The sequence below is a fragment of the Ranitomeya variabilis genome, chromosome 8, assembly GCF_051348905.1.
Source record: "Ranitomeya variabilis isolate aRanVar5 chromosome 8, aRanVar5.hap1, whole genome shotgun sequence".
NCBI classification, from domain to species: Eukaryota; Metazoa; Chordata; class Amphibia; order Anura; family Dendrobatidae; genus Ranitomeya; species Ranitomeya variabilis.
This window is the reverse complement of record NC_135239.1, coordinates 171,325,773-171,339,039: the sequence shown is the minus strand read 5'-3', so window position 1 is coordinate 171,339,039 and position 13,267 is coordinate 171,325,773. Positions and strand designations below refer to the sequence as shown.

General features: G+C 45.3%; 1 protein-coding gene across 3 annotated transcripts in view; it reads left to right on the top strand.

Annotated features, from left to right (window-relative positions):
* Nucleotides 1-13,267, top strand: part of IL2RB (interleukin 2 receptor subunit beta) — a 98,895-nt gene that overhangs the window by 26,555 nt on the left and 59,073 nt on the right. For all 3 annotated transcript variants that reach the window (XM_077278738.1, XM_077278739.1, XM_077278740.1), the window contains one exon: nucleotides 1,565-1,679. In XM_077278738.1, the coding sequence (XP_077134853.1) occupies nucleotides 1,565-1,679 (115 nt within the window). The remainder of the gene's footprint in view (nucleotides 1-1,564; nucleotides 1,680-13,267) is intronic.

Sequence of the window (13,267 nt, the reverse complement as noted above, 5' to 3'; positions counted from 1 at the left end):
TAAAAGAAGTGACGTGCTCATTATTCAGGCAGCTTAGTATGGGATATGGCCTGCTCCCTAGACTAGACCTCACAGTATAGAGAGAAAGACTCTGCCGGTGGAGGAAACCACAAGAACAACGACAAGACCACCATCGAAGACTCTTCAGCAAAATGACCACCATTTTCAAGAAGGGTCTTCGCCTGGGAAAACTTGGTGCCTGCATGACTCCGTATGCACATAGCCATAGCCTAGGGTCTCATGGAGTATTTTTACATATAGGTAACGCTCCATGGCAGAAAAGTATGCTCATTATTTTTCTTGCTGAATGAAAGAAACTAATTACAGTTACCATAGTTGAAGCTTCCTCCCCCAGGTGGCACTTATGAGATAGTTTCTTTCATTTTATGAGAGAGCTAATTTATATATTTAATAATGTAGGTAGCATTGCTAATCAGACTCTGTAGACTGTTGGTCTGTGTAATAGAGGGCCAGCAGTTCCCTGCAGTTGCCTCAAGGATGTCAAACTTAACCAGCCAGACTTTGCTTTACACTGATGAGGACCAAGCATGCCAAAACAAGAGATCTGTAAATTAGTTTCTGGCTTGGCTTTTATCCTTGGTAAAGTTTCAGGGCTCATTAATGGTTCAATCATTGCTGTATTGAGTAATTAGCTCTCCTAGGAGGCACGTGCCACTGGCCAAGGGAGGAACATTCTTTCAGAGAAAAATCTTTTACTATGATGAACAAAAATAGCTAACAAGGCCACATTTTTCCAGATGATGACAGTGTGCTGGCGCTCGGCTGAAACATTTGCTGGTAAATTTAAGGCTATCTCTGGTCCGGTGGAGACAAATAGATATTCTCCAAATACTAAATTATACCAGGTGAATAAACCTCTAAATATGATAGTTGTGACGACAGTAACACAGCATATTCTTATACCTTATCTTCTGTAAAAGAGGTCTGGATACACATGATGAGAGCATTATACTGCCTCTGTACAAATCTCTGGTTAGACCGCACATGAAGTACTGTGTACAGTTTTGGGCATCGTTGCTCAGGAAGGATATAATGGAACTAGAGCGAGTACATAGGAGGGCAACAAAACTAATAAAGGGGATGGGGAACTACAATACCCAGAGAGATTAGCAAAATTAGGATTATTTAGTCTACAAAAAAGATTACTGAGGGGCGATCTAATAACCATGTATATAAGGGGACAATACAAATATCTCTCCGAGTATCTGTTTATACCAAGGAAGGTGCCGGTCACAAGGGGGCATTCTCTGCGTCTGGAGGAGAGAAGGTTTTTCTACCAACATAGAAGAGGATTCTTTACTATTAGGGAAGTGAGAATCTGGAATTCCTTGCCTGAGGAGGTGGTGATGGCGCACTCAGTCGAGGGGTTCAAGAGAGGCCTGGATGTCTTCCTGGAGCGTAACAATATTGTATCTTACAGTTATTAGGTTCTTTAGAAGGACGTAGATCTGGGGATTTATTCTGATGGAATATAGGCTGAACTGGATGGACAAATGTCTTTTTTCGGCCTTGCTAACTATGTTACTATGTTCTGTCGTTTCAGCTCATCTCGACTGCACTTATAACTCCTCAGCTCTATTGTCCTGTTCATGGGATACAGACAGCAATTTTACAACAAGCCCATGCTATATATCTGCTAATGGCATTGTTGAAAACAGGTGAGATCATCTATGTAATAGTGGTGGAGTTCAGTTCGAGCCTTGGTTGCCTACGGTTGCACGTGCTGCTCCAGTGTTGCGCACCCTCTGCTTCACACCAGCACTTGTTGACGGGGTTGCAGCGGTGGCATCCTGTATGCAGCCAATTACTGGGCCCAGTGGTCATGGTGAGATGGACAGCATAAGACTGCGGAGGCAAGTGATTGGCTGCACACAGGATGTCACTGCTGTAGCCCTGCCAACAAACATTGGCGGAAAACAGAGAAAGTGAGGCACCGGAGCAACAGGGGAAACCGGAAGTATCTACTCCTTCTTTTGTTATGTTAAAGGGAAAGCAACTTTGAACACATTTTTTAAAATAAAATCTTAAAATTGATTTAATATATTAACTATTAATTCATATTTATTGTCCGCTCCAGCAGGTGATGGGCTCCACAAATTAAAGTTGTCTATTGCTAGACACAAGTTGTCTATTGCTGAAACTTGGAAGCCCAATAGGCTACGTTTACAAGACCGACTTAGAGTTTTCTTAATTGGAAAATGAAAGCCTTCCATTTGTCATCCATTTTTAAAACAAGAATCTGTTAAAATAAACAAAAATGGGTGAACAGTTCCAATTGTATACATCCTCGTACCGTCTGACTTAAATTTTTGCAAATCTTTTTAAACTTTTTTATATATATACTTAAAAACCGTGTTTGGGGCTTATTCATGAAAGGGAATATGGCCTTCCAGGAAACATGTGGCTTAGCTGGAAAGAACACACATTGAAGAAAAGAACTTTTGAGAGGTTTGACTGAGCTGGGAGGCCTATATTCATTAAGGGTATAAAATAAAAGACCCTGGAGATTGTTGGAAAGCAGTCTGTGTATTTCTTCTATTCTCCTAAGCCGTAAACTGAATCCCAGAAACTTTTAAATAGGAGTTAGTTTTGCTCTATCAATGTGTTAGATCTGGACATGCGTTTCCAAAAAGATGTAGTTTAGGTGGAGCTCAGGAGGTAGAATAGAAGGTGGTGGGTGAAGAGTTAACTTCACCTCTGGGACCAGAGACGGCATCGGAAGAGAAGTCGCTTAGGGAAGAGGCAGGTAACAACTGATTGAAGAAATTACAAGGTATCGATATTCACCAAATTATGAGTTACCTTTATTGGAAGTCCATGGTACACATCACAAACCATTTCTCGACTCCAGACAGGAGGTAAAAGACACCTGATGAAGGCTCCTTTTTGGAGCCGAAAACTGAGTTGTGATCTGTGTACTATGCATCTCCAATACAAGGTAACTCATAATTCGTTGAGTATTGTACCTTTTACCAGGTAGCGCACCAACACCTTGACGTTTCTTACAGGATGTGGTTCTGGGCACATTGGGATAAGAACGTCTTTTGGTGACCTGACCACCTCTCGCTCTTTTGTTTTGTGGATTCACTTGTAGCAAAATTTTGGTGCAGAAAAATTGGTCTAAAATTTAGCCAATAATAATTAGGTATTGTAAAGTTAGACAATAGTGTCTCAAGAAGCCCCAAAATGATAATGAAGCATGAGCCATAGTGATAGAATTAGCTTATCTTCAGATTGTGAAGTATATGTTTATCCTGTCTGTGCAGGATTAATAAATCTGACCCATTTTGTAACATTTTGGCAAAATAGAATAGTTCAATTGAAATTGATGGACCAAACCAAGCCATAGCCGTGTCTCCTGGCAATCCTTGAGATCAACTACAGCAAGGCAACATGATAATGGTGAACTTTATGCAGTCTTTGTCAATGTTTCTTACCCCATTACGGTAGGACGGTAGTAAATAAAATAATTTATTTGCTAGTTATATCAATTTTTATTCTACGGGCTAATGTAGTAATCTGATAATGTGAATAGACGCGATTGTCTGGCCTTGGAAGTATTACTTAGCTTTGTGTGCAAAACACGGTAATGGTCCTTCTCCAGATGTCATAGTGCTGCACTTACGTGTAAATGTGTGTGGGTGTCCTTTACTCTCTAAATGTAATAATAACTGCTGACAGTAATAATGCCACACAATATTCACCGCAACAATGTTAGAACCACTCAACTGTGAAGTCTTTATAGCCACATTGTGCTGTGGCGGTCAACATGTGCTAAATACTGCCATTTTTATATAGACTCAGTGTTATATTTCTTTAATTTTGAATATTTAATATGTATAACACAAAAAATGGAATAAAAAGTTTTAGATCTTTGACCTTTGAGGAGTATAAGATGGTTAATTGACTGGAAGGGAAAGACTTGTATTCCAGTGATGTGTCACTTACTGGGCTATGTTTTGCTGTTTCAATAATATCAGTATTTATCAGCAGGAGATTATCACTACAGGGACTAGGTGTCTGGTGCCTCCTAGTCCAGCCCTGCCCCACCACCGATTGGCAGGTTTCTGTCAGTATACAGTGTACACAGAAAACTGCTAATCAGTGGTGGGGCAGTGTTATACACAGCTCAGCATTCATAGCCCTGCTAGACCTGCAGCAGAGAAAACTGTGATTCTACAACCAGGGCTGCCACTAGAAATTTCGGGGCCCCATACTGGCAAAATTTTTGGGGCCCCCTTGAGACTCCGCCCAGGCTCCACCCCAGCCCCGCCTCCATGCTCCACCCCTCAAACTGTCCACAGTCCCACCGCTCTCTCTTGGAAAATCTCCACTTCTCACCTATCACACATTGACAGTTCCCATCACCAGATCACACATATAGCCGGCAGCTTTTGTTTTGGCCAAAAGATTTTTTAAGCCACCAAAATGACAAGGTAGACACTTTTGGCCAGGCCCTACTCTACTGTAACCTATTAAATATTTGTTAAAATATGCAATACAATATAGGTATATTTTTATTTATTTTTCAATTTTTAAAATGACCTATAATACCACATACAAGGAACAAATACCACAGCACCATGACCAGATGACATATTACCACCACAGTAATTGAATAATATCAAATACAAGGAACAAATACCACAACATCATGACCAGACCACATATTACCACCACATAGTGACTGAATACTACAATACTGATCAATAATAAAAAAAAAAAACACAATACTATCACCATCAGTGCCATTATACACAGGAGATGTATACTTAGTATGCAGTGTCTGTGTACAGGAAATACAGTGATCACTAGTGACATTATACACAGGAGCTCTGTATATAGTATACAGTGTATAGTGTCAGTGTATAGGTAACACACTGACTCACCAGTGACATCTCTAGGTGAAGTCCTTCATCTTTCATCCAGCACAGACCGCCATCACTTCTTCCAGCCAGGGCTCCTCTCTGCAGGAAATAACACCGTTATCTCGAGCTCCGCTTGCAGAACACATTACTTAATTTTCCCAACTTCTACATTGCACCACATGAAGAAGGCAACATAGTATCACTCTACACAGTAATAGGACAGCCCCTCCATTTAAAACAGTATACTCAAAAAATAAAATAAATACATCACTGCAGTAATAATATCCCTTAATTAGCCTCTATGATAATAATATTCCCCATCCTGGCCCCCAAGTGTCTCATTCCTGGCGTCAGCCATATGTTCTCCCATCCTGCCCTAATGAGTATCCATTCTGCCCCATATGATCTCCCCATCCTGCCCCATCTGTCTCCATCGTATCCATCCTGCCCCATGATCCTGCCCCATCTGTCTCCAATCCTGCCTCCAGTGTCTCCAATCATGCCCGTATCACCTTTCTGCCGGGTCTCCAATCATGCCCCCATGTCTGCAATCATGCCCCCCTGTGTCTCCATTCTGCCCCATCTGTTTCCAATCCTGCCCCATCTGTCTCCAGTCATGCCCCAGTGTCTCCAGTCATGCCGCCATGTCTGTCATCCTGCCCCTTGTGTCTCCAATCATGCCCGTTTCTCCATTCTGCCCAGTGTCCAGCATTCTGCACCAGTGTCCAGCTTTGTGCCCCTGTGTCCAGCTTTGTGCCCCTGTGTCCAGCTTTGTGCCCCTGTGTCCAGCTTTCTGCCCCTGTGTCCAGCATTCTGCCCCTGTGTCCAGGGTTCTGCCCTTGTGTCCAGCGTTCTGCCCCTGTGTCCAGCTTTCTGCCCCTGTGTCCAGCATTCTGCCCATGTCCAGCGTTCTGCCCCTGTGTCCAGCTTTCTGCCCCTGTGTCCAGCATTCTGCCCCTGTGTCCAGCATTCTGCCCATGTCCAGCATTCTGCCCCTGTGTCTAGCATTCTGCCCGTGTCCAGCATTCTGCCCCAATGTCCAGCTTTCTGCCTTTCTGCCCCTGTGTCCAGTTTTCTGCCCCTGAGTCCAGCTTTCTGCCCGTGTCCAGCGTTCTGCCCCTGTGTCAAGCGTTCTGCCCCTGTGTCCAGCAATCTGCCCCTGTGTCCAGCAATCTGCCCCTGTGTCCAGCAATCTGCCCCTGTGTCCAGCTTTCTGCCCCTGTGTCCAGCATTCTGCCCCTGTGTCCAGGGTTCTGCCCTTGTGTCCAGCGTTCTGCCCCTGTGTCCAGCTTTCTGCCCCTGTGTCCAGCATTCTGCCCATGTCCAGCGTTCTGCCCCTGTGTCCAGCTTTCTGCCCCTGTGTCCAGCATTCTGCCCATGTCCAGCATTCTGCCCCTGTGTCTAGCATTCTGCCCGTGTCCAGCATTCTGCCCCAATGTCCAGCTTTCTGCCTTTCTGCCCCTGTGTCCAGTTTTCTGCCCCTGAGTCCAGCTTTCTGCCCGTGTCCAGCGTTCTGCCCCTGTGTCAAGCGTTCTGCCCCTGTGTCCAGCAATCTGCCCCTGTGTCCAGCAATCTGCCCCTGTGTCCAGCAATCTGCCCCTGTGTCCAGCTTTCTGCCCCTGTGTCCAGCTTTCTGCCCGTGTCCAGCGTTCTGCCTCTGTGTCCAGTTTTCTGCCCGTGTCCAGCGTTCTGCCCCTGTGTTCTGCTTCTGTGTCCAGCATTCTGCCCGTGTCCAGCGTTCTGCCTCTGTGTCCAGCTTTGTGCCCCTGTGTCAAGCGTTCTGCCCGTGTCCAGCGTCCTGCCCCTGTGTCCAGCTTTGTGCCCCTGTGTCCAGCTTTGTGCCCCTGTGTCCAGCTTTCTGCCCCTGTGTCCAGCTTTCTGCCAGTGTCCAGCTTTCTGCCCCTGTGTCCAACTTTCTGCCCCTGTGTCCAGCTTTCTGCCCCTATGTCCAGCGTTCCGCCCCTGTGTCCAGCGTTCCGCCCCTGTGTCCAGCATTCTGCCCTGGGCCCCCCGGATCGCCGCTCTCAGTAAAAAAAAAAAAAAAGTTCTGCTTACCTGGCTGCGCTCCTGCTCTCTCCACGCAGCTGAAGCGTGCACTCGCCGGCAACTGACAATGACGTCAGATGCCGGCGACATGCACGCTGCGACTGACGTCAGCTGCCAGCCTCAGATTGGCTGGCGGCTGTTAACTATTGACGTGCGGGCGAGGGCCCGCACGTCAATAGCGTTAAACAGCTGCAGCGCTGCTAAGGGCCCAGTTTAGCCTGCGGCTGCCGGTAGGGGCCCGGTGAGCAGATGAGACGGGCCCGATGTGGGCCCCCTCTGCCCACCGGGCCCCATACGCCAGTCACGGCTGTAATGCCCTGATGGCGGCCCTGTCTACAACTGCTGCATGCAGTAAACTAAGTGATTCATTGCTGGAATCAGGGTTTCTGCCACTATATCCTGCTGCGGTCAGATTACATAGCAAAAAAAAAAAACTTGTAACAAAGGGGTTATCTGGTATTAAACAGCTGATGACCTACTTGTGGGATAGGTCATTGTCTACCAAGCTGGGGTACCTCTTTCAGTACCTCCCCGTGTTTCAGGAGGTCCACTTTGCTTTGGCTGGAGTCTGAATGAAGGACGCTGGCTGGAATTCCTTGATTACATGAGAGCATATAAAAGCTGACTGCTTCTCCACGTATTTCCAGTCTCACAACACTTTATTCACAGGACACAAAATATATCACACAGATACAGAGGGCAGGCCAATAGAAAAGCAGCAGGCCAGACATACATTACAATAGCCGCAGGGGGCCGGAGCCTGCCGATATTTACTGTAGGAATTACAAAGGTGGGGGAGGACAGAAGGGGGATATCTTGTCCCCTCTGCCCAGGGGCACAGCCTGTGGGCTGATGCATCTCACATGGAACCTATTATTCATACATATAACTGCACAACATATTCTGGGTGCTGAGTGGTTCCGTAACACGTAACACGGCTCCCCTTTTCAGCGACGCTATCGGCATACACAGTCTGATCCTTAACTCCTTTCTGACATTGGATGTACTATCCCGACGAGGTGGGGTGGGCCCGTATGACCACTGATGGGATAGTACGTCCAGCGCGATCGGCCGCATTCACGAGGGGAGTGCTGCCGATCGCGGCCGGGTGTCAGCTGACATCGCAGCTGACATCCGGCACTATGTGCCAGGAGCGGTCACGGACCGCCCCCGGCACATTAAACCCCGGCACACTGCGATCAAACATGATCGCAGTGTTCCGGCGGTATAGGGAAGCATCGCGCAGGGAGGGGGCTCCCTGCGGGCTTCCCTGAGACCCCCGGAGCAATGCGATATAATCGCGTTGCTCCGAGGGTCTCTTACCTCCTCCTCCCTGCAGCAGGCACAGATCCAAGATGGCCGCGGCATCCGGTTCCTGCAGGGAGGTGGCTTCACAGCTCCTGCTCAGAGCAGGCGCCGGGAAGCCTCCAGGAGCTGTGCACATCAGATCGCCGATCTGACACAGTGCACAGCAAAGTGTCAGATCAGCGATCTTACACTATAACATCATGCCCCCCCCCTGGGGCAATGTTATAGTGTAAAAAAAAAAAAATTCACATGTGTAAAAAAAAAAAATTCCCCCAAAAAATGCAAAAAAAACAAATATATATTGTTCCTATAAATTATCTAAATAATAAAAAAAACTATAAAAGTACACATATTTAGTATCACCACGTCAGTCCTATAAAACTGTCCCACTAGTTAACCCCTTCAGTGAACACTGTAAAAAAAAAAAACGAGGCAAAAAACAACGCTTTATTATCATACCGCCAAATAAAAAGTGGAATAACACGCGTTCAAAAAGACGGATATGAATAGCCATGGTACCGCTGAAAACGTCACCTTGTCCCGCAAAAAACGAGCCGCCATACAGCATCATCAAAGAAAAAAGAAAAAAGTTATAGTCCTCAGAATAAAGCGATGCAAAAATAATTATTTTTTCTATAAAATAGTTTTTATCGTATAAAAGCACCAAAACATAAAAAAATGATATAAATGAGGTATCACTGTAATCGTATCGACCCGAAGAATAAAACTGCTTTATCCATTTTACCAAACGCGGAACGGTTTAAACGCCTCCCCCAAAAAGAAATTCATGAATAGCTGGTTTTTGGTCATTCTGCCTCACAAAAATTGGAATAAAAAGCGATCAAAAAATGTTATGTGCCCAAAAATGTTACAAATAAAAACGTCAACTCGCCCCGCAAAAAACAAGACCTCACATGACTCTGTGGACCAAAAAGAAATTCATGAATAGCTGGTTTTTGGTCATTCTGCCTCACAAAAATCGGAATAAAAAGCGATCAAAAAATGTCATGTGCCCGAAAATGTTACAAATAAAAACGTCAACTCGCCCCGCAAAAAACAAGACCTCACATGACTCTGTGGACCAAAATATGGAAAAATTATAGCTCTCAAAATGTGGTAACGCAATAAAAAGCGTCTTTTCAGTGTGTGACGGCTGCCAATCATAAAAATCCGCTAAAAAACCCACTATAAAAGTAAATCAAACCCCCCTTCATCACCCCCTTAGTTAGCAAAAAATTAAAAAATTAAAAAAATGTATTTATTTCCATTTTCCCATTAGGGTTAGGGTTAGGGCTAAGGTTAGGGCTAGGGTTAGGGCTAGGGTTAGGGTTATGGCTAGGGTTAGGGTTAGGGTTAGGGCTAGTTTAGGGTTAGGGCTAAAGTTAGGGCTAGGGTTAGGGCTAGGCCTTCCGAGCTCTCCCGTGTGCCCAAACAGGGGTTTACCCCAACATATGGGGTATCAGCGTACTCAGGACACATTGGACAACAACTTTTCGGGTCCAATTTCTCCTGTTACCCCTGGGAAAATACAAAACTGGGGGCTAAAAAATAATTTTTGTGGAAAAAAAAGGATTTTTTTATTTTCACGGCTCTGCGTTATAAACTGTAGTGAAACACTTGGGGGTTCAAAGTTCTCACAACACATCTAGATAAGTTCCTTGGGGGGGTCTAGTTTCCAACATGGGGTCACTTGTGGGGGATTTCTACTGTTTAGGTACATTAGGGGCTCTGCAAACGCAATGTGACGCCTGCAGACCAATCCATCTAAGTCTGCATTCCAAAAGACGCTCCTTCCCTTCCGAGCTCTGCCATGCGCTCAAACGGTGGTTCCCCCCACATATCGGGTATCAGCGTTCTCAGGACAAATTGAACAACAACTTTTGGGGTCCAATTTCTTCTCTTACCCTTGGGAAAATAAAAAATTGGGGGCGAAAAGATCATTTTTGTGAAAAAATATGATTTTTTATTTTTACGGCTCTGCATTATAAACTTCTGTGAATCACTTAATGGGTCAAAGTGCTCACCATACATCTAGATAAGTTCCTTAGGGGGTCTACTTTCCAAAATGGTGTCACTTGTGGGGGGTTTCAATGTTTAGGCACAACAGGGGCTCTCCAAACGCAACATGGCGTCCCATCTCAATTCCAGTCAATTTTGCATTGAAAAGTCAAATGGCGCTCCTTCGCTTCCAAGCTCTGCCATGCGCCCAAACAGTGGTTTACTCTCACATATAGGGTATCGGCGTACTCAGGACAAATTGTACAACAACTTTTGGGGTCCATTTTCTCCTGTTAACCTTGGTAAAATAAAACAAATTGGAGCTGAAGTAAATTTTTTGTGAAAAAAAGTTAAATGTTCATTTTTATTTAAACATTCCAAAAATTCCTGTGAAACACCTGAAGGGTTAATAAACTTCTTGAATGTGGTTTTGAGCACATTGAGTGGTGCAGTTTTTAGAATGGTGTCACACTTGGATATTTTCTATCATATAGACCCCTCAAAATGACTTAAAATGAGGTGTGGTCCCTAAAAAAAAATGGTGTTGTAAAAATGAGAAATTGCTGGTCAACTTTTAACCCTTATAACTCCCTAACAAATAAACATTTTGGTTCCAAAATTGTGCTGATGTAAAGTAGACATGTGGGAAATGTTATTTATTAAGTATTTTGTGTGACATATCTCTGTGATTTTATTGCATAAAAATTCTAAGTTGGAAAATTGCAAAATTTTCTAAATTTTTGCCAAATGTCTGTTTTTTTCACAAATAAACGCAGGTAATATCAAAGAAATTTTATCACTATCATGAAGTACAATATGTCACAAGAAAACAGTGTCAGAATCACCAGGATCCGTTGAAGCGTTCCAGAGTTATAACCTCATAAAGGGACAGTGGTCAGAATTGTAAAAATTGGCCCGGTCATTAACGTGCAAACCACCCTTGGGGGTAAAGGGGTTAATATGAGATTGGCAAAGATCTAACACCTGGAGATGATTTTAGCTTATCGGTGGAGGTGTTGAGTGTCGGCCCCCCTAGATCTCATATTAGTGTGCTATCCTACGGCTTGTTTATTCCTGGATAACCTCTTTCATAAGAACTGGATGCAAATAGCATTAATTGGCATGGCACAATATGCTAATAACATAGTGAACCATTGGTCATATTAGCAGCTTCAACATCTGCCCGTCCTTTGTACAGAAAAATAACAACTAAAATAAATGAATCCCTTTGCTCAGTCATTGCTTATAGCTAGACAGGTCGTTAAAGGTTTATTCCCAAAATGTTAAGTTATCCCCGATTTATATGTGGCACCCCAGGAGTCCGGTTGCCACAGTGGCATTGCCTTCCTCATGGGGGTGATGTCATGCCTGGAAGCAAGAGGGATCCCCTTAGCAGGTAACACAGTTAGCATGCAACACCTTTCCTGACTCCAGACCAGAAAGGGGAGCTCTAACCCGGTTTTCAGGGGAACTTGCCTATAAATTCTGGCTGGGGGCGGGGTTAGTCTTAGTCTTAATGTGTGTGAGAGAGCAGACAGTGAAGGAGGAAGAGGCAAGTGAGAAGAATCTGGGGGATAAGAGCTGCGACTGAGCTCACCTCAGGACTAAGCGCTGAAGACTGGACACCGGAGTCCATGTTTGTGTGGGAACTTCAGGCCCTGCAATCAAATTTGGAGGACAGGAGATTGCAGGTCTCCTGGCCCCAGCTGATACACGAAGGCACAGCAACATACGAGAACCCGGAGTCACCATGAGGGAGTGACACCTGGAACAGGCTCAAGCTGCCTGCCATGTGGGTAGTGTTTCTGAAACACCCACCAGGGCCGTGGGGTACTCGGTACCTGGTCCAGTACTTAAAGGGGGATGTCACAGTGGCGGTGACCCGGTCCATGGCACTGGGCACCCATGTTTAAGGTAATTTCCTTAAAGGGGTTTTGAATAAAGTTTGTGTGGTATTCGGTCAGTGGTGACCGATGCTGCTTAAAGGGGTCCTCTGGGGTGATGTTATGGCAGCTAAGATGGTATTACTTCCCACAGGTGAAGTTGGGTCCCCAGGGCTCCCAGTGTGTAGCTGGAGATGGTGTGTAGTGTATAAAGAAATGGAGGACACAGGTTAGCAGTCTCTTTACCTGGTTTACTGAAGACTTCAGGCAGCTACATTCCAGTGTCCTGGATTACAGGTGGAGGCAGGGTCCGGCCAGCTTGGAAGCGAGTTCAGAGTCCCCTTTACCAGGTGGAGTTGAAAGCCTTCCTACTATCGCTGTGGTGTAGTCCCTTGCTGCCTGTGGCTTCTATCAAGGTCCTCACAGTTCTCTCTGTCATACATAAAGGTGGGACATTAACCCATATGACAGGTGGCTCGAGCCTCAGTCTTCTTGCTACTGGAATCTGCGCTCTGCAGGCAGGTAGCCCAATTGCAGCTGTCCTCCCCAGTTGTCACTCTCCTGTGCTTCGCACTCCTGCACGCTCACTACAAGTTTTTCCTTCTGTGTTATCTCTATCCAAGAGCTGCAGCACTTTCTCGTGGCTGCACGGCCCCTCTGCTTCCTTCTCCTCTGTCTCTCTGACAGGAACTGACTAACTTTCCCTCCAGACCAGAATATATATATATATATATATATATATATATATATATATATAGGGGAGCCACCCATAAGCTGGATCAGAGCTCCCCCTTCTGGCCTGGAGTGTGAACATGTTCTATGTTTGTGTTTACCTGATAAAGAAGATCTTCCCTCGCTTCCAAGTGTGACATTACTCTTCCCGTGAGGAAAGCAATGCCACTGTGACAACAAGGACCCTGGGGTGTCACATTTCACCTAGTGGACAGACTGAGAGAGGATCTTGAGGAGAACTAAAAGCACCAAGCACCTGGAGAACAGCGCAGCAAGGAGGCCACCAACCCCACCTGGCTAGGGGGACTCTTAAATTGCTTCCAGGCTGCCCTGATCTCCATCACCAGCTGTGATTTGTGCCCCGGACTGCACCTGCAAATAGGAATTAAAGGTAAAGGAAACTGCAACCCT